The sequence below is a fragment of the Delphinapterus leucas genome, chromosome X, assembly GCF_059928025.1.
Source record: "Delphinapterus leucas isolate spDelLeu-1000000601 "Yukka" chromosome X, BTC_Dleu_Yukka2, whole genome shotgun sequence".
Taxonomy (NCBI): domain Eukaryota; kingdom Metazoa; phylum Chordata; class Mammalia; order Artiodactyla; family Monodontidae; genus Delphinapterus; species Delphinapterus leucas.
The window spans coordinates 38,815,951-38,843,273 of NC_143150.1; the positions used below are offsets into that span (position 1 = coordinate 38,815,951).

A 27,323-nucleotide genomic window follows, 5' to 3' on the forward strand; every position below is an offset into this window, starting at 1 on the left:
ATTTCCACAGGCAACTCCCATGAGGGACGCTTCACTGAGGTCCCTGTTTGCGCCAAGGAATGCGGAGGCAAAACATTGTTGGAATAGCTAAGTTATTCACTTGTTCCCGTAAATTTACTAAATGGTATGTTGTATTTCCTAAAATATTTAAAGTATTTATTTAAATTTCCTTTAGGTGAGAAGGAACCCCCTGAAATTAGTTTAGGAATAACAAATTTACATATATGTAACATACATGCATGCAGACACGCATATCTATACTACAACTATCTAAATATTTAGTTTCAACCAAATACAGAATTTAATAATTAAGAACCTTAGGAAGCTTCCTAGGAAATTAAAGTGAGCTAAGTAGTTTTAATAGTTTTTCTCTATGGATGCAGATAAACCTGCTTTCTTATTTACACGCTAGTTTTAATTTTGTCTTTACAACTACTCCCACTTCCCCATTTTCCTGTCTCTTTTGGACCATTTCATCTCTAGTCAGACAACACTACTTATGAAATTATATCTGTTTTTAATATATCAAATACTGGTATAGGCATACCTAACTGACATAATGTCTAGCCAACACCTCTAGAAATAAACTAAAATAGTGTTTCTAAGTCATTTTTCCACTTCATGGTAAAGACCAGAGATGAAGAAAGCTAATCAAGAAGGAAAACAAATTACTATGCCTAAGAAAGGCAACTAGATTTCAGTAAGTTATATTGAGACAGACTACAGATCCTGCAGGAGAATCACTGTTATCATTTGTTGAACACTTACTATATGCTAGGCATTAAGGCACTTTAGGTCAATAATATTAGCCAAGTTAGTAGGTGGAAGAGTCATGACTTAAACCAAGCGTGATGTCAATGTCCATGCTTTAAACTAAACCATTACATTATACTACCACAGTAACTTTAGAACTAGCCATTGCAGGGGTTTTGCACTGCCACAAAAAAAGAGAGGAATCTGTCCTACCTACTGCAAAACACCAAAATACTACAGCTATCCACCATTCTAATTCCTGACCCTTTGCTATTCAGGATAAACTCTCTGAGCAGTCTCTCTCTACCCCAGTTCTATTGAATAACCTAACTTCCAAATCCTGCTCTGTCCAATAATTTGCTGTGATAAAGTGCAACAGTAAAGCAACAGTGTGAAGATGAATGTACCTCCCACACTACATGCTGACTGCCTCTTAAAGAAATGACTAAGAAATGTGCAGAATCCTAAAATAAGATGGGTACAACATGCCTAATGGGATGCCACTCTCACTTTTCCCAGCTGCATTCACTTACACCATCTTCTAGACAGATTCAGAAAGTGTACATCCTCTCATCAATATAAACCCTAAAAGTATATCTCACTACCACAACACCCTATCTTGGCTATGAAGTCAACTCTCAGACACTCACTGAGACTGACACAGTTTTTTCTTCAGGGAAATTATAAAATGGGGTGGGGATTAGAACAGCAACAGGTAATATTATCCAATTATTTTCAACCAATACTGGGAAACAGCATAAACAGCCTTAATAAATCATTAGTTAAAATGATTTATTAAGGCTTTGGAATAAATTATAGAACTTGTAAGTAATTAAAAACTAAGATACCTTCTTGAAGTGTTTATTAGAGAGTTACTACATATTTTACAAATCCTGAATATTCCTAATTCAACCAGAAAACACTCAACTAAAATGTAAGGTTTAAAAGTCTTCCTTTTGGGGCTTCCCTGGTGGCGCAGTGGTTAAGAATCTGCCTGCCAATGCATGGGACACGGGTTCGATCCCTGGCCCGGTAAGATCCCACATGCTGTGGATCAACTAAGCCCGTGTGCCTCAACTACTGAGCCTGTGCTCTAGAGCCCGTGAGCCACAACTACTGAGTCTGCATTCCACAACTACTAAAGCCCGCACACCTAGAGCCTGTGCTCTACAACAAGAGAAGCCACCGCAATGAGAAGCCCGTGCACTGCAACAAAGAGTAGCCCCCGCTCTCCACAACTAGAGAAAAGCCCGCGTGCAGCAACGAAGACCCAATGCAGCCAAAAATAAATAAAATAAAATTATTTTAAAAAAATTAAAAAATCTTCCTTTTAAGAGGGAATTTCTATTTTATCACAAATTTTGTGTCAATTTATCTAAATATTTTGGATACATTTACAAGACCTTAAAATAAAATTACAGGTTTCATACATACATTACATATTTTGCTCCAAATATAAGGGGAAAAGTTGAATCCAGCATTCAATATCACTCTTTTTAGTGTTGGTAAAGTAAAAAGTGGGAAGGTGTAAATAGTGAGGGGAAAAGATGAGAATACATGTTACACTTTACACGAAAGAGTACATACAAATTAAAGATATTTCCTCTCCATAGTGTTCAATGACAGAATTACTACTGGCATTAGGTTATTCTGGCAGCCTCTGGAATTTTTTACTTAAAAAAAAACCCACCGAAGTTCTTTTAAAAAAAGACAGGTAAAGGAAAACTCTAAAATTGACCCGAAATGTTTATTAAAATAATAAAATCCTGTTTTAGTTTTTCATTAATTCACCTAGCCTCTTTTCCTTTAACAGGAATAACGGCATAAAAATGGCTAAACCCTAAAATGTGTTGTTAAACTGTTTAAATCCCAAAAAAGTTGAAATATACAGCCATCAACTAGTATGCAATATTTTAAAAACATGTTTATTGCAAAAATAATAAACATTTACTATAGATAACTGAGAAAATAGACAAGGAAAAAAAAATAAGGACCCATAATCTATCATCCTCTGAATCTTTTTTCTCCATTTAATTTTGAATAAACATTTATCATAGAGAAGTTCTTTGTTAATATAAAAATTTCATGTTTAGACTGATATTGCATTCTCAAAGACAATGGTATGGAAAGGAGATGAAACTTTACACCCTAGAGTATTCTACCCAAAATGAACCAAGTTAATGTTCCTATGAGTATACATTTCCATTAATTGTGATTTATGAAAACCTATGTCTATATACTTTTTTCCCATAATAATTTATGATTTTATTAACATTTAAACCCAATAAAAATCTTTACAGAATTTTTAAGTACCATGAAGAATACAGATGAAAAAGCAGACATGTAAGCAGAAGTAAGAAAAATATTATAACCTGAAATAATTTAATCCCTCTTGCCTATGAATATTTTCAGTTTTTCAAAATAAATTAGGACCTGATTTTAAAACAAAGCCTGAGTAACAAAATGTTTATAATGTCTCATGGAAATCAGAAAGACCTGATTTTGAACTCACCTGTGTTTTTTAGCATATTGTCAACTTCAAATTATAACGATTTAACCATTTGAAGAAAAAAGATATTTCTCTTTCCCTATCTGGGTATAATGGAGGGCAGAAAAAATGAGAATATGGGTGTGAAAATCTACTAGGATACATATAAGTTTGTAAGCTCATGTTTTAAATATAATGGTTGTCAATCTGCAAATTCAAATGTGTCATTCAAATTAGTTAGCAAAACAAACCTAAGCCCCTGAAGATGAACCTCTTTTTCCACCTCTAAAAAAGGTGACCTTTCTCAGTTTAATCTCATTTGTTACTTTACAACATTAGTCTGTGTTGTTTTCCATTATACGGTATACACAAATGAAGGCATGAAGGCTATGATAAGGTCTAATAAGCTTGTGCTATAACAAAAAAAAGTCTTTACTGCAACTGTGGAGAAAAATGAAATGCCTAAATAAGCTGTAAAAGATAAACAGGCAAGTAGAATTGAGAGAAGAGCTAAGGATGCATTTATTCACTATGAACCAAATTACTATAAATTGAGTACATTCACTCCAAGGTAAAAAAAATTTTTTTAAATTAGAAACCCAGGAACTCAACTAACCATAAGAACTAGAAGAAAAAGATATCATTTTTCTTCCTCCAAAATGTACTTAGTACCTTTAAGGAGTGAGGAAAATGGGAGGGGGGAAATCTAGAGAGATGAATCTTGCCAGATAGTGGAAACTTTCAACATACCCACATCTGAAAAAAATGTATAGCTTATTTCAAAAATCACAACATAAAAGGAATTGACTCCTTCATTTTGAAACAAAACAATGAAAATTAACATGACCTTAAAGCTAGGGAAAATTGGCTCATTTATAGTCAGCTAGGAAAACTACTCAGAAGGGATACTAAAGCTTAAATAAATGCTTCACATTTCAGAAGGCTTCCTGAAACTAAATTAAATCATATTAACTCAAAATGGATAGGGCCATTTCCTACACAGTCGTCGTTCAAGCATTTCTCCTACGAAGTTAAGTCAAAATAAAGGAAAGTTAGAAAAAGTGTCTTCCTCATCCCAAAATAAACTGAACTGTACTTTTTTCAAAAATATTTTTATCAGTTACCCAATCTTAGTCCTATAGTTTCTTTGTTTCATACATTATCGAAGAGAAATAAGACACTCAAATGAAGTAAAATAAGGTAGTAGGAAATAAAAACTATAGGAATGACCCTAGTCTTCTGTTCTCTCTTTTTTGTTTTTTAATTTTTATTGGGGTACAGTTGATTTACAATGTTGTGTTAGTTTCAGGTGTACAGCAAAGTGAGTCTGTTATACATATACATATATCCACTGAGTTTTAGATTCTTTTCCCATATAGGCCATTACAGAGTATTGAGTGGAGTTCCCTGTGCTATACAGTAGGTCCTTATTAGTTATCTATTTTAGTGAATATATACAGTAATGTGTGTCAATCCCAATCTTCCAATTTATCCCTCCCCCTTCTTACCCCCCAGTAACCATGTTTATTTTCTACATCTGTAACTCTATTTCTGTTTTGTAGATAAGTTCATTTGTAGCCTTTTTTTGATTCCACATATAAGTGATATCATATGTTATTTGTCTTTCTCTGTCTGACTTACTTAGTATAACAATCTCTAGGTCCATCCATGTTGCTGCAAATGGCATTATTTTGTCCTTTTTTATGGCTGAGTAACATTCCATTGTGTGTGTATATGTCTGTGTGTGTGTGTGTGTGTGTGTATATACACACACACACACACACACACACACACACACACACCACATCTTCTTTATCCATTCATCTGTGGATGGACACTTAGGTTGCTTCCATACCTTGGCAATTGTAAATAATGCTGCTATGAATATTGGGGTGCATGTATCTTTTCGAATTAGTGTTATTGCTTTTTCCATATATATACTCAGGAGTGGAACTGTCAAGTCATATAAAGGAAATAAAAGCAAAAATAACCAAATGAGACCTAACTAAACTTAAAAGCTTTTGCACAACAATGCAAAGAAAACCATTGACAAGGCAAAAAGACAACCTATGGAATGGTAGAAAATATTTGCAAATGATATGACCAATAAGGGATCAATATCCAACATATATAAACAGCTCATACAACTCAACATTAAAAATAAAAATAAACAACCCGATTAAAAAATGAGAAGAATTGAACAGACATTTTTCCAAAGAGGAAATGCAGATAGCCAACAGGCACATGAAAAGATGCTCAACACTGCTAATCATCAGGGAAATGTAAATCAAAACCACAATGAGATATCATCTCACATCTGTCAGAATGGTTATCATCAAAAAACAAAAAAAACACAAATAACAAATGTTGGCAAGGATGTAGAAAAAAGGAGGGAGTGTAAATTGGTGCAGCCACTGTGGAAAACAGTATGGAAGTTTCTCAAAAAAATAAAAATAGTACTATATGACCCAGCAATTCCATTCCAAGGTAACTCTTTGTTTAAAAAAGATTATTTATTTATTTAGGCTGTGCCAGGTGTTAGTTGCAGCACATGAGATCTTCATTGAGGCATGTGGGATCTTTCACTGTGGCATGCGGGATCTTTCACTGTGGCATGCGGGCTCTTCGTTGCGGTGCGCAGGCTTCTCTCTAGTTGTGGTGTGTGGGTTTTCTCTCTCTAGTTGTGGTACACGGGCTCCAGAGCACATGGGCTCTGTAGTTTGCGGCACATGTGCTCTCTAGTTGAGCTGCGTGAGCTCAGTAGTTGTGGCACATGGGCTTAGTTGCCCTGCGGCATGTGGGATCTTAGTTCCCTGACCAGGAATTGAACCTGCATCCTCTGCATTGTAAGGCGGATTCTTTACCACTGGACCACCATGGGAGTCCCCTCCAAGGTAACTCTTATACTGTAAATTTAGACAGATAGATAGATGGATGGATAATAAGTAGGTAGACAGATAGGTACAGATATAGGTATACAGATGACAATATCTAGTTTTAGAAGTCTACTCAAAGGAAATAATCTGAAAAGCAAATAATTTTGTTCAGCAATGTTCACAGCAGTGTTATCAACAGAAATGACAGCAGGCTATGTTGGAACAGTTGCTACTGGACTCGCCATCTTGCCAAAAACAACCAAAAAACTCTGCAAAGTATGTGAAACAAATGTTTTCATACATTGGGAAAAGTTAGCAAAGACGGTGGTTTCAACACTTAAACATTCTCCTGAAGGTCCTAACAATAAAATAAGGGGGGAAATTGAGTGTGCAGACTACAAAGGAAGAAGTAAATCTATCTTATATCTTAATTCACAGAAGATATAATCACATTATGTAGATAATTCTAAGAAATTCATTGAAAAGCTACCAGAAATAATAAATTAATTTAGCAAGATCATAGTATATATGTCAACAGAAAAATATCACTCATATTTCGATACACTGATAATTGAAAATAGAAGATAAAATACAGTACTATTAATACCATTAATACTACATAATACTATTCAAACACAGGAATACTTAGGGATAAATTTAACAAAATATGTATAAGACCTACACAGTGAAAACTACAAAATATTGCTGAGAGAAATTAAAGAACACCTTAGTAAACAGAAAGATATACCATGTTCATTTATCAGAATAAATGAATACTGTTAAGAGATCAATTTTCCCCCAAATGATCTGCAGATTAAACACAATCCCATTCAAAATTACAGGAGGTTTATCTGTATGAATTGACAAGGTGACTGCAAATTTTACATAGAAATGCAAAGGAGGAGAAGAAGGATGAAAGGAGGAAGAGGAGAAGGGAGAGGAGGAGGAGAACGAAAAATTTGAAAAAGAACAAATTTGGAGAATTTGCACCGCCTGATTTCAAGCCTTACTATAAAACTACAGTAATGAAGGCAGTCTGCTATTTATTACCTAGGGCGTAGACATATAGATTGAGGAATTTATTAGAGTCCAAAAATAAACCCACACATATATGGTTAATTATTTTCAACAAAGGTACCAAAGTAATTAAATGGGGAAGGGATTATCTTTTCAAAAAATGGTGCTGGAACTAGTTAAACACATGGGAAAAAACTGAACCAGTACCCTTACCAAACACCATACAGAAACAACTAAATGGGTCAAAAGCTGAAACTACTTTTTTTAAAAAACTTTTAGAAGCAAACATGGATGAAAATCTTGGTGACCTTGGAGTAGTCAAAGACCAGTTAAGAAAATAAAAAGGCAAGCCACCAAATGGGAGAACGCATACACAAAACTTGTATATATCAAACAAAGATGTTGTATCCCAAATATGTAAGAGCTCTTACCACTCAAATATAAGAAAAAAGAAATGACCTACTGATAGACACCATATGGATAAATCTAAAATGCATTACATTAAGAGAAAAAAGACTCAATACGTTACATGCTGGCTGATTCAATCTATATGACATTATGAAAAAGGTAAAATTATAGAATTAGAAAATAGATCACTGATAACCAGGAACTGTGGGTAAGTGGAGGAGCTAATTACAAAGAGGCAGCATTAGGAAATATTGTGAGGTGATGGAACTGTTCCGAATCGTGTTTATGGCAGTGGTTACAAGATTGTATGCTTTTATCAAAACTCACAGGCAGTACATCAATGATAGTAAATTTTACTGTATATAAATAAATAAAAAGAACTATAAGAAAACTACAAGGAGGTAGCAATACTCAGACATCAAAATGGCTAAAACTAAAAAGAGTAACAGTAGCAAACGTAGGTTAGGATGAGGAGCAACTAGGACTTTTATACATTGGTGGAATGTTCAATGGTACAACCACTTTAAAAAACAATTTAGCAGTTTCTTGTAAAATTTAAAATAGACTTATGATACAACCCAGCAATTCCATTCCTTGATTATTTACCCAAGAAAAATGAAAGCGTATGTCCACACAAAGACTTGTTCACAACACTCATAGCAGAGGAAGTGGGGGGAAACTCTGAAGACAATTTTCTCCATCTGACTCAGTACTCAGTACCTTTCTCACTCATAGCACTTCTCCTCTTCCTCTCCTAGGTCTCCAGCTCCCTAAAAGTGCAGGAGCTTTTTGTTTGAGGCTCCTGCATCAGTGAGATGACCTGATCCCCAAGTCTGTGCTGATCCACCAGACCTGCAGTCACTGCATGGAGAAAAATGTAAATGGGAGGGAAGGGGAGTTGGCACTTTCCCTGATATAGTCTCTTGCTTATCAATCATAATAAGCAGTTAAGGGGTTGTTATTTTCATTTTGGCTTGCTTGTTTTAACTGGCTACTAAGACACCTAGCAGTTCAGCTGAGTTCCTAACAACATAATGATTTAAATAGGTGCAAATTATTTCTTGATGAAATTTAACTTTTTTTTAATGTCAGCAAATAGGAATGGGATAGGAGCTCCTCAATCTGTTACTGTGTAAAACTTAAAGCTAACATAAGAGCGAAATAGTAAATATATTCCCCAAAAGATAGAGTGCAAAAAAAAAGGATATTTTCTCTTACCACTTCTATTAAACTTGTACTGGAAGTCCTAGCCAGTACAATAAGGTGGAGAGCAGAAAAAGGCATATGGATTGAAAAGGAAAAACAACTCTGTTTTTCAGATAATATGATTATGTACATGGAAAATACAAACTACTAGAACCTAATGAATAATCTTAGCAATGCTGTTCTATATCTTGATTGACTACACTTACTATTGTATGCATCTGTCAAGACTCACAGAACTGTGCATAAAATGGGTGAATTTTACAATATATAAATCATACCCTAAAAAAGAAAGAACAGTAATATCTTAGGGTAAAAAGATCAATATATAAATGAATGTTTATATCTTAGCAACAAACTAAAATTACAATTTTGAAAATTATACCATTTACTATACAAGCATATGCATAGGAAGAAACTGACCAAATGCTGAGCATGACTTCTATGATGAAGGTAATTAGAGAATATCTCAATTAAAGGAGAGATGTGTTCATAGATTGGGAAAATCAATAATTTTAAGATTTCACTTATTCCTAAATTGATCCATAGAATTATTGCTATCCTTACCAAAATCTCAAATAGATTTTTAGTAAAAATTTACAAGATGAATCTAAAATTTATATGGAATAAACATTCAAGACAACAGTCAAGACAATCTTAAAGAACAAATTTGAAGGACTTACACTACAAAATTTAAAGCGTTATTATAATGCCAAAATAATGAAGAATGCATAATATTGGAATAAGGATAGACAAGCAGATCAACAGGCCAGACTAGTAAGTTCTGACCAAGACCTATACATTCAACTGATTTTTAATAAAGCCATCAAACCAAATCAATGAAAAGAGGTATTTCTTTTCAATATACGGTACTGGAACGACTGGTTATCTATATAGAAAAAAATGGTCCTAAAGACAACTGAAACTATAAATATTCTGGAAGAAAACATATGATAATATCTTTGCAACCTTGGAGTTTAAAAATTTTTATAGAAGACACAAAAGGCACTGAAAGGAAAGGGGCATGGCAGAGCTTGGGTAACGGAAATGTTCTACATCTTGACCTGGATGGTGGTTACCACAGTGTATACAATTAAAAATATATATATTTGAGCTGTTCACCTAAGATCGGTACATATCACTTTATGTAAATTACACTTCAATAAAATAACTGTTAAAATGCAAAAATTAAAGTGTTCATAGAAGCTTTACGTGTAATAGACAAGCCGTAAATAACCCAAATATTCATCAACACGCGAACAGAAAAACACAGTGTGGTATATTCATATAATGGAATATGACTCAACAAGAAAATAATGAACTACGGATACACATTACAATGTGGATGAATCTCAAATGCTGAAAAAAAAAGATCCAAAACAAAGAAAGTGTACATATGACTCCATTTATATGACTCTAGAAAACAAAATTAATGTACAGAAAGCAGATCAGTGGTTACCTGGGGATGGGGGATAGGAGTAGGAAGGGAGAGAGGGACTACCAAGAGGCATGAAAATCTTCAGGAGTGATTTATATGTTCATTATTTTTAATGTACTGGTGGCTTCACAAGTGTACACATAAGTCACAACTCCTTAAATTGTACACTTTAAATATGTGCACTTTATTTTATGTCAATTATACCTCCGAGTTACTTAAAAATTATAGAGACAAGGATTTGAGCTCAATAAAAAAGAAAGTTCCTTCTAACAACCAGAACAATAGAATTTTAGAGTGGAAAGAGACTTTGTGGGTATTGCTGACAACGTAGCATCTACCCTCTCTTTGAGCACTTTTAGCAATGGGTCATTCCTGTTACTAAATAGCTTAATGGTTAGAAAATAATTGATATCAAGAGTTCCTATAACTTAACTAATTGATTCTAGGTCTTGTCTCTTGGCAAATAAATCTACCCTTCCCCAAAATTCAAAATTCATTCCACAATTAGCTATTGAGAATCAACTACATACAAGGAACCAGTCCATACACTGTGACGAATACAAAGATATGTAAGCCAAGAACTCTGGTTTTATGGGTTTTCCAATTTGGTATCTAAAAATAACTGTAACTTTAGCTCACAGTCTTTCTTCATCAGTGTCTACTCTGCTGTGGTTTGTATAGTGAGAATGTTTCTGACTTGTCAACTAGACTGAAGATTATAGGAAAGATACAAGTACAATCTAGTACATTTTCTATTTGGTATTTTAACTCTATCTACTAGGATGAATAAAATTACAAAATCATATCACCAATCCCTAAACCAATGTGGTATACTGGAGAGAGGAATGGAATAATATTACTTCTCTGCCTCTGCAACTAACAAGCTGCATCTTTCATCAATCACTTTCCTGTAGAATGATGGGAGCTGGTCTCTGTAGTGGTTTTCAAACTTTATAAGACCCTTTCACTCTCTTAAAAATCACTGAGGACCCCAAAGCTTTTGCTTATGTGGGTTACATCTATCAGTATGTACCATATAAAATAAAACTGAGTAATAATTAAAATAATTATTTCTTTATTCATTTAAAAGCAACAATAATGAACTCATGGGCCTTCCCTGGTGGTCCAGTGGGTAAGACTCTGCGCTCCCAATGCAGGGGGCCCAGGTTCCTCGCTCTCTGGTCGGGGAACTAGATCCCGTATGCATGCCGCAACTAAGAGTCCGCATGCCCCAGTGAAGATCCCGCGTGCCGCAACTAAGACCCGGTGCAGCCAAAATAAATAAATAAATAAACAAACAAATATTTTAAAAAATAATGAACTCATTACATGTTAACATATATTATGCATTTTCATGAAAATAATTATATTTTCCAAAACAAAAAAAAAGGGAGAAGAGGGATTGTTTTACATCTTTTTTGCAAATCTCTTTAATGTCTGCCTTGATAGAAGACAGCTAGATCTTCATATCTGCTTCTGCATCCGCTCTGTTGCAATATGTTGTTTTGGTTGAAATATATGAAGAAAATCTGGCTTCATGAAGTTATATATTTGGAAAACTGAGTATTTTAATACCTTTTTAAAATAACTGTAGATATTCTTTGATACTATGCCAAAATTCTGCAAGTGGTAGACAAAAGAGTCTACCTAAAAGAAGGTAGGTTGCAACATAGAATCTGATACCTTATCTATTTAATTTTTGTACTCAATTACATTAAAACTGATTGATCTAACTTGTCTTTCAATGGATCTTTTAGCCATCATGATTTTGTAACATCATGCATTAGTCATTTGGAAAATATTAGTTCAGTGGGATTTGCAGAACTTCCAAATGTTAACACATTTTATTACATAATATAAAAAAATCATACACATTAATATAGTTACCAATCTCATTAGAAAAGGCTAAGTTTTGGAAAGCTATCAAGCCCATACTCAAGATTCAAGTTTTCTAAAATTCTAATACTTGAAAAGCTCAAATGTTTTCATTGGCAACAAACACTGCCAGTTGTCTTCCTTGAAATGACAGACTCACTTTGCTCATTTTCAAGAAAATTCCTGCCAAATACTCAAGTCTGAATAACCACAGTTTGTCTTTCAAGTAAAAATGTGTTCCAGGCAAAAATCAGCTAGTTCAGCCCCCAACTCACACAACTCACAAAGCACAAGAGCTTTTCCTAGAAATGATGTTACTTCAGCATACAGAAGCGTTTTCTGTAATTCCCATTTTGTCATACAGAAATTTTAAAATATCTGTACTCAAGGGTCAAGATTGAATAAAATCAATGCTACATTGAGGACATTGTTAAGTAAAATTGGCTTTTTGTCCTCCAAGACTATGAAGAATACAGCTACTAGGACAATTTGGTGTACCGCACTGTCTTACCCATCATCAGTGCAAATGTCAACACAGTGAAAAAGGCAAAACAGTCTTCAAATTATTGTTCAAATAGTCCTCATGTTCCTCCTGATAGGATGTCAGGAATCTCAGGGGTCTTCAGATCACACTTTGAGAACCACTGACCTAATGTCCCTCCAATGCTAAAATATCTGTATTTACGTAAATAGCCAACATCTTTCATTTGTACAGCTCTATAAGACGTTAGTTTCCCTATTAAGAAAGACATCTTACATTTAACAAATACATCAAATTCTTACAAATCTTTTAGTCAACTGATCCTGACAACAAACTCATGAGGTTGTGAAGCAGGAACTATTTATTCCTTCCTAAAAGAACCTTGATTTTATTCAAATTTTCCCACCCTCTAACTTTTCCAGGCAGCAATGTGCTTTGGTGTGTTGCAGGGGGAGGTGGCAGTGTAAGTCACTTGTCTAACTCTACATTTATGGTCCTATTCCACTTGCCAATGTACTGGTGTAAACATATACATGTAATACAATTCTAACCAGTCAGATGTAAGGGTGAAGGTATGGGACTCCTGAGAAAGTTTTCACTGCTGATAAAAAGGGACACAAATGAACAGTTCATACTCTTCTTCTATTAGGCATTGTGGCATCTGCATGTGATCCCTGGAACTGCAGCAGCAATCTTGCAAGTATGAGGGGCACGAATCTGAGACAGTAAGCTGATAGGCAGAGTATGGCAGAGGAGAAAGTGGAAAGAACCTGGGTCACTATTTGGCTGAATTAATTAATTTTGGAGGTACTCTACCTCCAAACTTCTTGTAATGTGAGTTAAAATTTTTCTCTGTTAAGGCAGCTGAATTAGTGTTTTCTATCACCTGCAACAGAAAACAACCTGATATAAACAGGCACTACTATGCCTTTCACATACAGAAGTGTTTTACTACATCAATTAGATTATGAGATTATGGACAGAGAAGGACTTCTCCTCCTTTAGCAAGTCCTGGAGAGCTCAAAATACAGAATATACGAAACAATTTCTCACTAGTGTCCCACTCTTAATACCATCTTCCCCCGCCAAAGTTCCAATATCTCCTTCAGGATTCCATTAATGTCACACACACTATAAGAAATTTTGGAAGCAAATCAGCCAGTTCTGTTAACATATATGAAGAGTGTCATTTGACTGAATTATAAGATGATACAAATGCCAACAGAATTTCTTCCAGTTCTATTTTAGTACTCACTGTCATAAAACCAATTCCATTAACCTGACTAGCACTTGCTCAAAAAAGGTGCTTAAGTCTCTCTACAAGTTAAAAAATAAAGCAAATGATTTAGTAAATTTTTTTAAGTTAAAAATTAAATTTAGCAAAAACCTGTTTCTTTTGTAACATTTGCCTTTGGTTGTCTTTCGTTAGCAAATAGCAAGGGGTTTAAGGTTCCCTTTTCAACAGGGTAGCAGGTACCATTACAGACTACACTTTTGGTAAAAGGCCCGCAGAAGCTTCTAAAGGAACCAAGGGCAGTTGGACCTATACAGATTATGAAGGTAAATAAACTCAAGCATTGATGCATAAAATGAGAATCTGGTTAAAATGAAAGAAGCTAATGTATCAGAGATCACACTAAAGATGCCTCTCCAAAACACCTCAAGAATTACTGCTATTAAAAACAATCTTTGTAATGAGGATTTAGTTAAGTGGTTGGGTGGTTCATTTATAATGTTAATTAGAAGAGAATTTATTTTCAAAAATCACTTCTGTTCTATGGTTGCTATTGTCAGAAGGGGATGAGATGATGGAATGATTACATTTTAAAAAGAAAATCATTAGAGGATAGAACCAAATCTGCCAACCAACTGGCAATCAATTGAGCATCAATTCTATAGTCACTGTACTAGATAGAAAAAAAATTATTAAGACTGTCTCATAGGTACTCTTTTATACTACTGATACGAATATAATTGGTAAAAACATTCTGGAAAGTAATTTGGCAAGAGCAGATCCCTATCATTCAGAAGCTTAAAGTTCAGCTATTCAAATGCCACCTGGAAAAGCCATAATGTGTAACAGTTTGTGATTTTGTGGAGGAATACATTTGAAATGCACAAGCCACAAGGCTATCATAAAGGCAGTAAAGTCACTTAGCTAGTGGGGAAACACAAGGAAGAGGTAAGGCGGGAGTGTTGCAAAATGGATGGGGGACCTCTCACTCCATATGTACTTCCAAGTTTGTTGCTAAAAACAGGAGATGGGGGCTGGAATAGTATCACCACAAAGTGGGAAAAACAGATTAGAAATTAATGGGGGGAAACTTCTGGAGTATCACTTAGGGAGGATGAAAGCAAGGGACAACAGTAGGCAAAGACACCGGCATTTAAGTGTAAAGCTCATAGGCAGTTATGGGGTAGGGGGTGGGGAGAGAGGGTAAAGGGGGTCTCCATATTCAGACGCATTCCAAAACTCTCCTGGGGAAGGGAGAATGTCAGTGAGTTTGGAGTATGTTACACCCTTGCTATAGCTAGGAAGAGGTCAGTGGGGGAGGTATTCATGGAATACAGGCTCCACCTTCCGTATAGGGGAGAAATGTACGGGGATGCATGGTTTACAAAATTAAAATTTAGGTCCTTGAGGATGAATGGCCCAGGCAATTATAGCAAAGAGCTATTAAAGGATGAACTGGTGGGTAAGCCTATCTTTAGAATCAATTCATGTGACCAGTCACGGAAACGGTAATGGGAATTATTCAACTTTTCAACATGACTCTATTTTTCTGTACTACCGTGAATGAAATAGGAACTGAGGAAAATTTCATGAGCATGTTCTAGAGCTAAACTGCTCAATCACTTATTAACTGTGTGACCTCTGGTAGTTTTTTAACCACCCTGTTGGCCTCAGATTCCTTGTACATAAAATGGGAATAATATTATCTACCTAAGAGGGTATAACATAGTAACCACTAAAAAAAAAGTTAGCTATCATATTATCTGTTGATACAGCCTTTCTAAATGTCAGGGTCTACTGCAGGTACCAAAGACTTTAAAAATACTGATGACCTTTAACCCAATAATTCTCCACGAAGGAGGCAGTACTAACAAAATAATACAAAATATGGAATAAGAATTGTTTATGGCCGTATTTCTTATAATGACTAAAAAAAACTTGAAATTTAAAAATATAGTCTATAAAAGTGAACACGTAAATTAATTGTGGTGTGTATAATATAAATTGTATGCAATCATTTAAAAATAATACTTTTAAACTAAGAATTTTAATAACATGGGAAAATAATAAGTGAAAAAACAATAGCATATAAAATTGTATATATCGTAATCCCAACTTTTAAAAAATTTTAATCAATCTACTTTTTAAAGAAAATATTAGATACATAAGAAGGAAAATCATCAAAACAATAATATAGGTTATTTCTGTGCTGTTGGTAGAACTGTGGAGAGATATTTATTTTCTTCTTTATATTTTTCTCATTTTTCAAGTTTCCAACATTAAGCATGTATTATTTTTGTCATCAGACAAAATCAACATGTAAGTTTGTCGAATGAACAAATATACAGTTCTTGCCCTCAAAAAGTCTATAATCTAATAGGGAGAAGACATAAAATCCCATGAAACAAAATGCTTGTAAGACCAAATACATTTAGATACTAGACAAGAGGCTAAATATGACAAATGTTCAAAGAACCGTAAAATCAGCAACTGATTTAATAGTAAGGGAAAGCTCCACAGAACTATTTATCTATGCTCACTAGCATGGAAGCTCCATGAAGGCAGGGACCCTGTCTATCTTATTCAGTTTTATCTATAGTGTCTAGCACAAAATGATTTTGTGGATAGTACATATCCATGAGGGGAGAAATAGAACAACATAAATATAATTCTTAAGTACTTATGAGTTGCTGAATAAATATCTGCTGAATGAATGTAAATGTTATGCTGAAACTGAGGAAAGATTTGGATCCACAGGATTCTAAACAAGATGGAGAGCCAAAACATGTATGTAATGTGGGATGAACTGGGAGATTGGGATTGACATATATACACTAATATGTATAAAAGAGCTAATAAGAACCTGCATAAGAAATAAATAAAATTCAAAAAAATGTATGTAATGCTCAAGGGATTATAGGGAAGTTCACCTAGGCTAGAATGGAGGGAGTGTATTGTAAAATGTAATGAAAAATAAGGAGGAATGAAGGGAAAGATCATGCTAGACCTTGAAAATCAGGCAGAGAATTTGAGAGTTAATGAAATAAGAAATGGCAAGTCAATAACTAGTTTGTAATGACAATAATGGAATCTAATTGAAATCTTATTGAGCACTTACTATGTGCCAAGTACTATTCTAAACGCTTTACATAACTTCTCTCATTTTATCCTCAAAACAATGTGTGACATAGGTACCACTGGCCCCATTTTGCTAATGAGGAAGTTAAAGCTCAGAGGTTACTACCTGTCCGAAGGTCACACATCCTCCACTCAGACTCCAGATCTGACTCCAGAGGGCAATTTCTTAAAGACTCTGTATAAGACCACAAAATATGCCTGAAGAGAGGTACCAGAAAGCAGCGAGATCCCATAGTATCAAAGAGGTATGTTTATTCTGTGATTTTGGACTGGAATCAGAGATATCAGTACAAATTCATGGTTTTGTAAGAAATATAGAAGTGGGTATGTGTCTATGTATATATACATATATTCCCTAGTTTTATCTGCTGAGAAGGCCTAGAAGCAATGACACCCCAGTAATAATGAGCATGCCAAGCACCCAGATCTTGATCTCTAAATACCACTACTCAACAAAAAGAATCAGAGCTCCTTAGAAAAATGGCTCATTCCAGGGTTGGAGCAGGGAAAGTAGAAAATGAGTCTGGAACACCTTGTGGTACCAGAATGTAAGAGAATGCTCAAAAAATGATGGGACACACTGAAAGGACACAGGAGCCAATTGGAAGGGGCTTCTATTGACCAAATCTGGGGTTATTTCAGCAAAAAAAAAGGAAAAATAGCATAATTCATTATAGTTCATAGAATAAAACAAGTATCCATAAGTCCATACTATTATAAATAAATCACTGAATAAATAAATAGAAACAAACAGAAAAGAAGGTAAAGTTCTTTGTTACATTAGAATTCAACAAATAAATGCAGAAAATGTTGATAACTGAAGATCACCATTTGAAAAATATCACAGCAGTAATTATTCAGGTCAGAATCCTCAACAGATGCTAAAACAGTGGGCAAAACTATGATGAGAAACAAGAAATGTACATTGTCTTGCAATATTGCCCCATATAGTCTTAGAAAATCTGGTCGCTTTGTAATTACAAAGGGAGAAACAGTGACTTTACAGTGGATAAACCTGGCAGACACAACCTTGACCAACGTATCAATTTTAACTCAAGGTAGAGTCTCATATGTTGAATATACATACATCAAAAGATAGGTAAAAACACAGGAAAAAAAGGTACACACTCTTTACAGTCACAGGACACACACATATACAAATACACACACAAGACTTAAGTTATAGAGACAGTTGAGTGAATAGAATTGGATATGATGGGTGGGTAAATTGGTAAAACAAAAGAAGTGAGTTGAACATCTTAAGCAAAGTATTCTACCACATACACGTACTGTCTTATCACAATAGACACGCTCCTGAAAAGTTCAGTATATTTAAAATTATTATGGACACTAATTACAAATATAATAAGACAAATCTTTCTTCAAAATAATCACCTACCACAAAATTACACTTGTTCTATAAATCTAACCTTTTATATATGTAATTATATAAAATCATACAATCTGCAACAAGCAATTGCTTCTAGATTACTTTTAAATTATCTCTCTATAAATAGACATACATATAGAGATCAAACTCTGATCTTTTTATTCTAATCCCAGAGCTGTTTCCATTACAACATGATGCTTCTCCTAACATCAGCAAGAAGAGATGTAATCCCCATTATATTTTCCATTTCACCTCCTGTGTCTCCCCCTTACTCAAAAAAAAGTAGCAGAGATCCAAATACTCTGAACAGCAAATACATCTCTATAGACCACATACAAAGGAGGCAGTATAGGACAGTCATTAAGGGTAAAGAATTTGGAGTCAAATTGCCTGGATTCAAATTTCCAGCTCTACAACTTGCTAACTATGTTATTTTTGGCACATTACTTAACCTCTGTGATCTGTAGCTCCTTGATCGGTAAAGTGGGAATAACAATAGTATATACTTCATAGGTCTGTTGTGAAGATTAAACATGATAATGTACATTTCCATATTAGCACAGTGCCTGGCACACAGTAAACATGCAAAAATGTTAAGTTATGATAACAATGTCAACAAATTCTCCCTGTGGAGCAGTATACTTCAGATGAAAAACTGTTCCATGGCCACAAACCACACTGCTACGCTTAACAAGTTGTTGCTCTTAGTCACAAGGGAGATAGTACATTTAAAGAAACTTATCCACTCCACTGCGCACGTGCGCACACACACACACACACACACACACATACGAAGTTACTAAAAATTGTATAGTAGTACTAGAATTTAACACACCATATTCATAAATCTAAGTGTATATCCTACTAACAGAGAGTCAGCACAGGTACCTTTACATAAAAGTACGTATTTCCATCACTAGAACTGACCTTTCCAACTAAATCTGCCTTCTTCCTTTATTGCTAACCTTTCAGAATAAGAGTTACTTTATTCCACCTAACAAACTCTCCACCTAAAAAATTTTCCACATATTTGTGATATCCCAATTTGGCATGACTTCAGAGATAAAGAAATCACTTAACTATGAAAAATTAAAGCAATTTAAGTAGCAATGCTCTTCCTGGTATAAAAGTCCCAATACTAGACTACTTCAGTCAACAAGCAGCCCCACTACCATCCAGTTTACTCTGGAGAAGGTCACCAATATCCCCAGCACTAGTATGGAGAGCAGATACCATTCATATCTCTGAGATGATTAAAACATTACTCTAACTAGGATATTAATGTGTGAAGCAGAAAAAACAAACCCTGGTTTTATTAGAGGCACATTATACTAATGATAGGGAAATGGGGTCTAAAATGTTCTTTAAAAATCATATAGGAGAGAAATAAATAAATAATTGCATAGGAGAAAAAAGGAAAAAAAAACTGCCTGGTGTCTTCTGTAATTTCTTTATGAACACTCAATTGTTAAAGAGTCCAAGAAAACAAGCTTGCTCCCAAATTCTGTCAATCATAAAAAGAAATTTCATTTTTAACATAACATGATTTAATATAATCTGACACAAAGTACAGCTGTACATACCTGTATGATTGGTATCTGGTGTACATTTATTAATAGCAACGTCAAAAGTAAGAAACGAGAAATATTTAATCAAACATCCACAAAATCTTTGCCCCTGGGCCAAATGCCACAAGCAGTGAACACCAAGATGATGTTTTTAAAAGGAACTATTTTCAACAACACAATTGTAGTTTTATCCAAGGGCCTGCAGCCCTACTGAGTGGCTAAACCTTAGCCCATTAAGAAGCTCTGCATCATAAAAGCAATTTTAAATTATCTATCTACTTTGATGGAGGCATAATTATGGCAAGTATAATTTAAAATATTTGATATGCATGGTTTTTCAGCAGAGTTGCCATTATTATTATGTTGTGCTTAGAGTAATATGAAAGTTACTTTTCTCATACTATGAGTATACACTTTCTGGAGGATGGGAGGAGGGCAATGTAACCTGAGGCATGCTGAGTGTATAGAACAGCTAGACAGCTAACTTACAAGCGGACCCACGTAAGCTATATAACACAGCAGTTGCATATAAAGAATTGATAGTCACTCAACCATGTGAAGGCCTAAGCCATGATCTCATATTAAAGTGTTTTTAAAACCACCCATTATGTTCACTCAAATATAACTTTTAAATAATTTGTCACACACTTAATTCTCTATTTAGAGGTTAAGTGAAATTAAGGATGATGGGTTTCAGTCTGGAGAACATTTTCTCTGACAAAGCCATTCATTCCTTTAGATCTGCCTCTCATCCCCAGAAGGATAGTGGGTGGGACCTATCTCTTAGAGACATATTAGGATTTTAATTCTAAGAGATATATTAGGATTTTAATTCTACATTCCTAAAACTCAGTGGAAGTTTTTGCTCTGTCATTTCACGTGTACTTCCCTCCTCCACTCTCCTTTAAACCAGAACACTCATTCTCCTGTGAAAAAGAGATCGTTCTTTTCCTTTAAATAGGTGATGGGCAAATTCTCAATTTGTTTCAGGTGCCTTAGTAAGCTAAAAAAAGTAAACAACAAAAACTGAGAACTTAAAAAAAAAAAAAAGATGCAGAAAAACCGAAGCCTGAAGCCATCCGTCTTTACCTCATTCTTCTTGGTATGTTACCTGAGCATTTGCAACAAGGATGTCAAGAGGGAAGCAGTCTCTACAGAGGCTTTACTGACCAGAGGTGAGGGTAGGTTCATGTTCCTTAAGGAAAAGGCAAAAGGGAAGCACTTCACGGGCGCGCTTAACACTTTGGTGGAAGGTGGATTTTAGAAAGGCCAAAATAGTAAACTATCGACAAAGTTTAAAGAGTGCGTGGATTGGGCACAACTAGTGAAAAGGTTAGCGGGCATGTAGGGAAACACTCGAGGTGGGAGGGTGCGGAGGAAAAGTTTTAAATATCCACCAGAGCTTAGTTATCTATTAACATGCATCCTCCTCCCCAGGCTCTGCTCTTGCCCCCAGAGCAGCTAGCTGCAGGGAAAGCAAGCAGCCCTATTTTTAAACACTTAAACCTCTCCCTTGGACTTCAGAAGGCTTGAGTTACTAGCGTTGTAAATAATGTTTCTTCCTAAACAAGTGAAGGCACACCTGAATTCCCTAGCCGAGGCCCAGGAGAAAGGAAGGTAAAGGCACAAAAAGTGATTTCAGCGTGAGAGCGAGGTGATGGGATGGGGGTCGGGGGTAGAAGGAAGGACTTACCGCAGCCTCTGCGGGCTGCCCCCAAAGACTCAGGGCCAGTAAGAACAAGCCGGCAGCCAGGCTGACTCCACGCAGTTTCATTCTTCTCCGGCTCCCGCAGCTCCTTCAGCACCCGCACGAAATCCCTGGCTGGCTCTGACCAACTGACATAATCTTGAGGGTTTATAGGGAGAGAGCTAGAGCCGGAGAGAGACAGCGAGGGTGTCCCAATTGTGCCGGTCGTCTTGGGTGAGGAGAAAGTAGGTTTTTAAGAGTGGAAGGGGAAAGAAAAAAAAAAAAAAAGCAGCAGCTATTCTTCCCTCCCCGCTCCCGTCCCCAAAGCCGGTCTCTCGGGAGCACTTTTCCCTTCTGTCCAGACTTGCAAACTTTTTCCTCGCGCAAGTCCCACAGATCTACTTTCCTCCCTCTCTTCCCCTGCACCGCCCCCTCCCCACCAGCCCTGGGGAATTTGAGGATCACTCCGCCACAGTTTTAGACCGCACCAGCAACCTGCGAGGGAGTGACGCTCAGTTATTTAGAGGAGGGAAACGTCCAGCCCAGTTGACTGCGCACCCTGACTCCCCCCGGGAAGCTTTTCTATTCGTTCACTTGCACCTTCCGTTGATACTCCTTTTCCCTGCCCAGTCCCACTCTCATTGGTGTGAGCACCAAAGCCAATTACAAATAGACCTGAGCTGGGACTATTTTTTGTAGCGGAGGGATGTAAGAGAACGGTTCCTTTTATTGTTAATGATTAGAAACAAATTTTGGTGCCTGCTCCCAGGGCTGCTGGAGTTGTTTGCCTTCCACCTGCTCACAGGAGGGAGTTTCTACATACAACAGAAAATGTGAAAATATTAGAAACATATAAATATATTTATATAATTAAATATATGCTTACAGCTGAAGAATTAAGAAAATGAACGTACATATACGTGTGTGAAGAATTTATGCATATTATATTCATATAAGATTTGGGAGCGTTCAGTAGATATGAGTAATTATTATGTGGTTGGATGTTATAGTAATACAGTCATATCGTTTTCTTTAGCTACATTGAATGCCATAATTAATATTTACCTCATACTGACTAACATAAAAGGCATTGACTCTCATTGCAGATGTTTCTCGGAGAGATTTAGGGTAGGGGATTAAATAACTTTAGTGCAATTTTCCTTAATACTAACACGGACACTTAATTGGAAATATATGTATGGAGTTAATGGCAGTTGAATTGATGTCTCCCAAATAAAGTAGACTTGAACGTTACTTTGGTAATTCTGGCATACAGATTTTTTAAAGCACCATCAGGCCCAGAAAATATTTTATGTGGACTCCTTGGGGGATCTTTTAGGGATTTCTTGACGAATTCTTCAGAACACTTGTTATCTCACACCCTAGAATTTACCACTTTAGCGTCTTTCAGGGCTTTGGACCTATATCACGGGGGCCCGCTTATCCTTAGGTTCAGCTCAGCTAAAGGTAGTTTTACAACCCCAGAAACTACCACCACCCCAAGAGGTTAGTGTGCAATAAATTCGAATGAGTGATATGCATTTGGGAAAGTGTGCAAAGGCCCATGTGTCTATGTGGGAGGAGTATGCCTTAATCTGTATATGTGTAACAATTAACAGTGCTTTAAGGAAGTGTTTGATGCACAGTTGCTTACATCTTAGCGTGTAGGTCTGTGGGCCTGTGCGTGAAGCTGTGGAGATGCGTGGGAATGTTACGTGTAGAGGTGCCTGAAAGTGAGAAAGACGACCGGCTGCCCGAGGTAGGGGGGATGATTGACAGCAGACAGCCCCGCCCCCTTCCCCTCCATTCCTTCCTCCCCTGGTGCATGGAACTATCTTTTGAGTGCGGCAAGTTGTAGCGGGCACCGCTGACCGTGTTTCCCTTTGGGGCACCTCTTTATCTAGAAGCTGAGTTTAGTTTCTTCAGAAGTGAGCCACTTCGCCCCCCTACCCCATCCTCTTGAATAAGGAAACAGCCGCCAAGCATCCGATGAGCCGGGGCCGCGGAGCCGCTTAGCAGTCTCCCGGGACCCAGCTCCGGAGGAGCCGCAAGCATGCACCCTGGGTGAGCTGTTGCTGCCCCGAGCTCCTCTCCTCTTTCCTATTCTGGGCTACTTTGCCGGACCGGGACTATACTTGTACTTCTGTCATTACAGAGAAAGTTGAGGCAGGCAGCAAAGAGGGGTCGGGGGTCTATGGGCAGACGCAGGACCCTGGAGCCTAGAGAACCCATGTTATTCACCCTCCCTCCCGTTTCAGGTTGTGGCTTCTCCTGGTTACGTTGTGCCTGACCGAGGAACTGGCAGGAGCGGTGAGTCTCATCTCCCGACCCCTTTCCCTCCCCCTCCTTTGACCTCCTCCCCATCCCACCTCTTGTGTTTGTGTAAGGGGGTTGCAGAGGGTTGCGCCATGAAACGGAGTTCACATCATTCTCATTTCTACTGGGAGTTAATGGGGTTCTTAGAAAGGAATAGCAGTGTCAGGCTAATGCCTTTGGGACTCAGGCATCTTCCTGTTCCAAAACTTCGTAAGGGGTTGGGAAAATAAAAGTAGAAGACACAAGAGGCACGCATTTCTGAGCGTCTTCCCGGACGACTTAAAGATGACTGACATCTGATGCCTTCCTCTGTATCGATCTCCAAGGCAGAAGAAATGTAATTTTCCCTGGTTTACAAGAACATGAATTGGCACACAAGTTTGAAAGTGGGAGGAGTATCCAAGAAGTGGGACTTGGAAGTACCGAGAATGTTGTTAGAAGTTAAACTTAAGTATTTTCTTGTGAGTCCTCTGACAGTACCAGGTGACAACATCTGGATTCTTTAACTGCCTGAACTGCACTGATACTACTAGATGATGTTCAGTTTCTGCCTGATGTTTCCTTTTACTGGTTTTCTCTATCATCAGAAAGTTAAAGTGGTTAGAATAGGAAAAAAAATTCTAAAAGTTAACATTTCATAGGCTGTTTAGATATCATCCATCAAATCAGCTAGGGGCTGCAGGCAAAGGATTTTCTGTAGACGTTTGGTCAAGAAAAGTTTAATAGATCCCAGAAAGTAGTAATTCCAATGGAATTACTAGGATAAGCTACCAAAAGTGGCGTGACCTGAATAATCAGAGATGCTGCAGTTTTCCAGACTCACTAGCAACTTACGCCTGCAGAAATAAAGTTAATCATTGAGTTCAAATATGAAGTTAACTATTGAGTACTGTTTCACTGTTCTATTTTAAAAATTCTTAATAATTGCCAAAGTCATGCATGTACTCTATATATGTGTATATATATATGTATATATATGACAGCTAAATATATATTCCAAATATTTACTTTGTGAGTTTTGACAATTTTCACTGATTGGCTCTATTTTTAATACTTCAAATATTTTAAAATACTATTTATAGAGCCATACTTAATTCAACCCAGTAAGATTACCTAATACTTTTATGGGAAAAAAATGGATTACTTTGTCCTGGTATATGTCTTTAAGAAAATATCAGAATAAAGTGAAATGACTTCTCTTATGAAAAGAGGATGATGCCAGAAAACTTGACTTTTAATGTTTTGTGACCCCTTAACTCAGAACATCAGCTTTTATGTAAGTAAATTCTAGATTTTGTAAGCAGAGGTATTGATCTAGTTTTCTGCACACTTCCCTTTCTGATTCCTGCAGTATACAAGTTTAGTTATATGTTACCTTGAGGCTCAATACTACATTTATTGAAAATGCCAGGTTTTGATTAGTTAACAGTTTGTCTGGGACTCTTGCTACTTATACAAATGTCATGCTTGGGCAGAATACCCTCCAGTAAAACCTTTATTTCAGACTCTGGCTGATCGTATTCAGTGTACTTTTGGGAAAAGCATTAACAAATCATTCCAGGAGATTTCCCAAACACTGCATCCTATCACTTGATAACTTTAAAAGTTACTAGAGGATGTTGTCTTCATTTCTGAGAAGTGTTGAAAGCATGTCTCCAAAATCATCCACTACTTTGGTGTGTGGTTTTTAGACTCTGTCCCATTGTTTTACCATGTCACCTGCTATGTCAGTGTGACTGACCTTGGTAAGACTAAAATAAACCTTGAGATACACTGACAGTACTTTATTTTTTGCCTTCAGTTCATAACTACTTCATTCACCTATTATTTACTTCTGCATTATATGTTTGACATTGTAAAGCTAATTTTTAATTTTTGGAAAAATGGCAAAGGGAAAGAGAAGAGTAACAGGATAAGTTCTCAGAAGGTGACTTTGCTGAGGGGAAGTTTTTTCCTTTGTATTCTTTGTACTGGATTATCGTTTATATTAGCTGGTTCTCATCTTTTACTCTCAATTCCAGTTCATCATCTGGGTTTGTAATATTTTTCACCTTTCAGATGATTTTAAACATTTGAATTCTTTGTAACTTTTTGACTTATATTAGTGAAAAATAACTTATAAATAGATTGGCAGGAACTATGTTGTGCTTCACTATGACAAAGTCTCTTCACTGTGAGAGTTAAACATTGTCAATAAAGGAATACTGGTGAGCATTTAAGATAGGGTCATTTAGGTGCTTTTGAGTTCTTTCTTTGTCAGAGTTTATAAAGCAGTACTTTTGAAGGGATGGAAAACTAAATGTTAAAACCCAGGATTAAATAATGAGTTTTCATTAAATTTCTTTTAAAAGAGTGCTGATCTTCATTTATTTGAAATATTTTCACAATTTATCTGAATGAGATAGAGCCTAGAATTTCAGAACATCCATATTGGTTTTTTGGTTATTAAGTGCCTAAGGCACCACACACAAAGATTTATTTAAACACAGTCTCTAACTCTGTAGGAGTTCACTTTCTCAGACAATGGTTGTCATTTTGTTCCTTAAAGGATAGGATACTTGGGACTTCCCTGGTGGTCCAGTGGTTAAGACTTCAAGCTCCCAATGCAGGGGGCCGGGGTTTGATCCCTGGTCAGGGAACTAGATCCCTCATGCCACAACTAAAATATCCTGTGTGCCACAACGAAGATCCCACACGCCGCAACTAAGACCCGGCACAGACAAATAAATAAATAAAAATATTTTTTAAAATATAGGATACCTATTGATAAATTACCATCAGCATCATGTTAGAGAAGAGACTAGAAAGATCCATATCTCACCAAAGGCCAATATGTTTAGAAGTTAAAACATATCCCAAATTAGTCAGGGTCCTCATGTTTTCTTCCCATTTTGCCCCAAATCTGCTTTCACAAGAGGATCTAATACAACCAGACATATTTAAAAGTCCAAGCCCAGCGGGAGAGTTATTGGAGTGGGGAAGAGGCAAAGGGGAGAAAACACCTGTCTATTATCAACTCTGCCTAGAGCACAGGTAAAGTGCCTTTAGCCACATTCAAATCAAGATCTGATTGAAATACAAACTTCTTAAAGTTGTAACTTGCTCAGGTTGGTCCTTTCCAATGTGATTTTCAGTCATAATCACAGTCATCAAAGTATGAAGGGAGTGTTAAGGTTTTTCAGAGATGGAGAAAATCCCTTCCTAATGTAAGGGTCAAGAGGAATATTTGCCTTGTTTGGGCTGTCTCTAGGATTTTTCTTTTTTTCTCTTTTAAAACAAGTTTATTAAGATATAATTTATATACCATAAATTCACACATTTATGTATATCATTCAATGATTTTTAGTAAATTTACCAAGTTGTACAACCATCACTATATCCAGTTCTAGAACATTTTCATCACCCCAGTAAGATCCTTCATATCCCTTTAATTAATCCCTATTCCCACCCC

General features: G+C 36.2%; 2 protein-coding genes across 2 annotated transcripts in view; one reads left to right on the top strand and one right to left on the bottom strand.

The window, feature by feature from the left end:
• Positions 1-22,144, bottom strand: part of COL4A5 (collagen type IV alpha 5 chain) — a 226,061-nt gene extending 203,917 nt beyond the window's left edge. The window contains exon 1 of the mRNA XM_022556743.2: positions 21,563-22,144. Coding sequence (XP_022412451.1) covers positions 21,563-21,643 — 81 coding nt within the window. The 5' untranslated portion in view covers positions 21,644-22,144. The remainder of the gene's footprint in view (positions 1-21,562) is intronic.
• Positions 22,145-23,112: 968 nt separating this feature from the next.
• The window catches only part of COL4A6 (collagen type IV alpha 6 chain), a 282,814-nt gene continuing 278,603 nt past the window's right edge, over positions 23,113-27,323 (top strand). The window contains exons 1-2 of the mRNA XM_089904197.1: positions 23,113-23,620; positions 23,815-23,866. Coding sequence (XP_089760323.1) covers positions 23,610-23,620; positions 23,815-23,866 — 63 coding nt within the window. The 5' untranslated portion in view covers positions 23,113-23,609. The remainder of the gene's footprint in view (positions 23,621-23,814; positions 23,867-27,323) is intronic.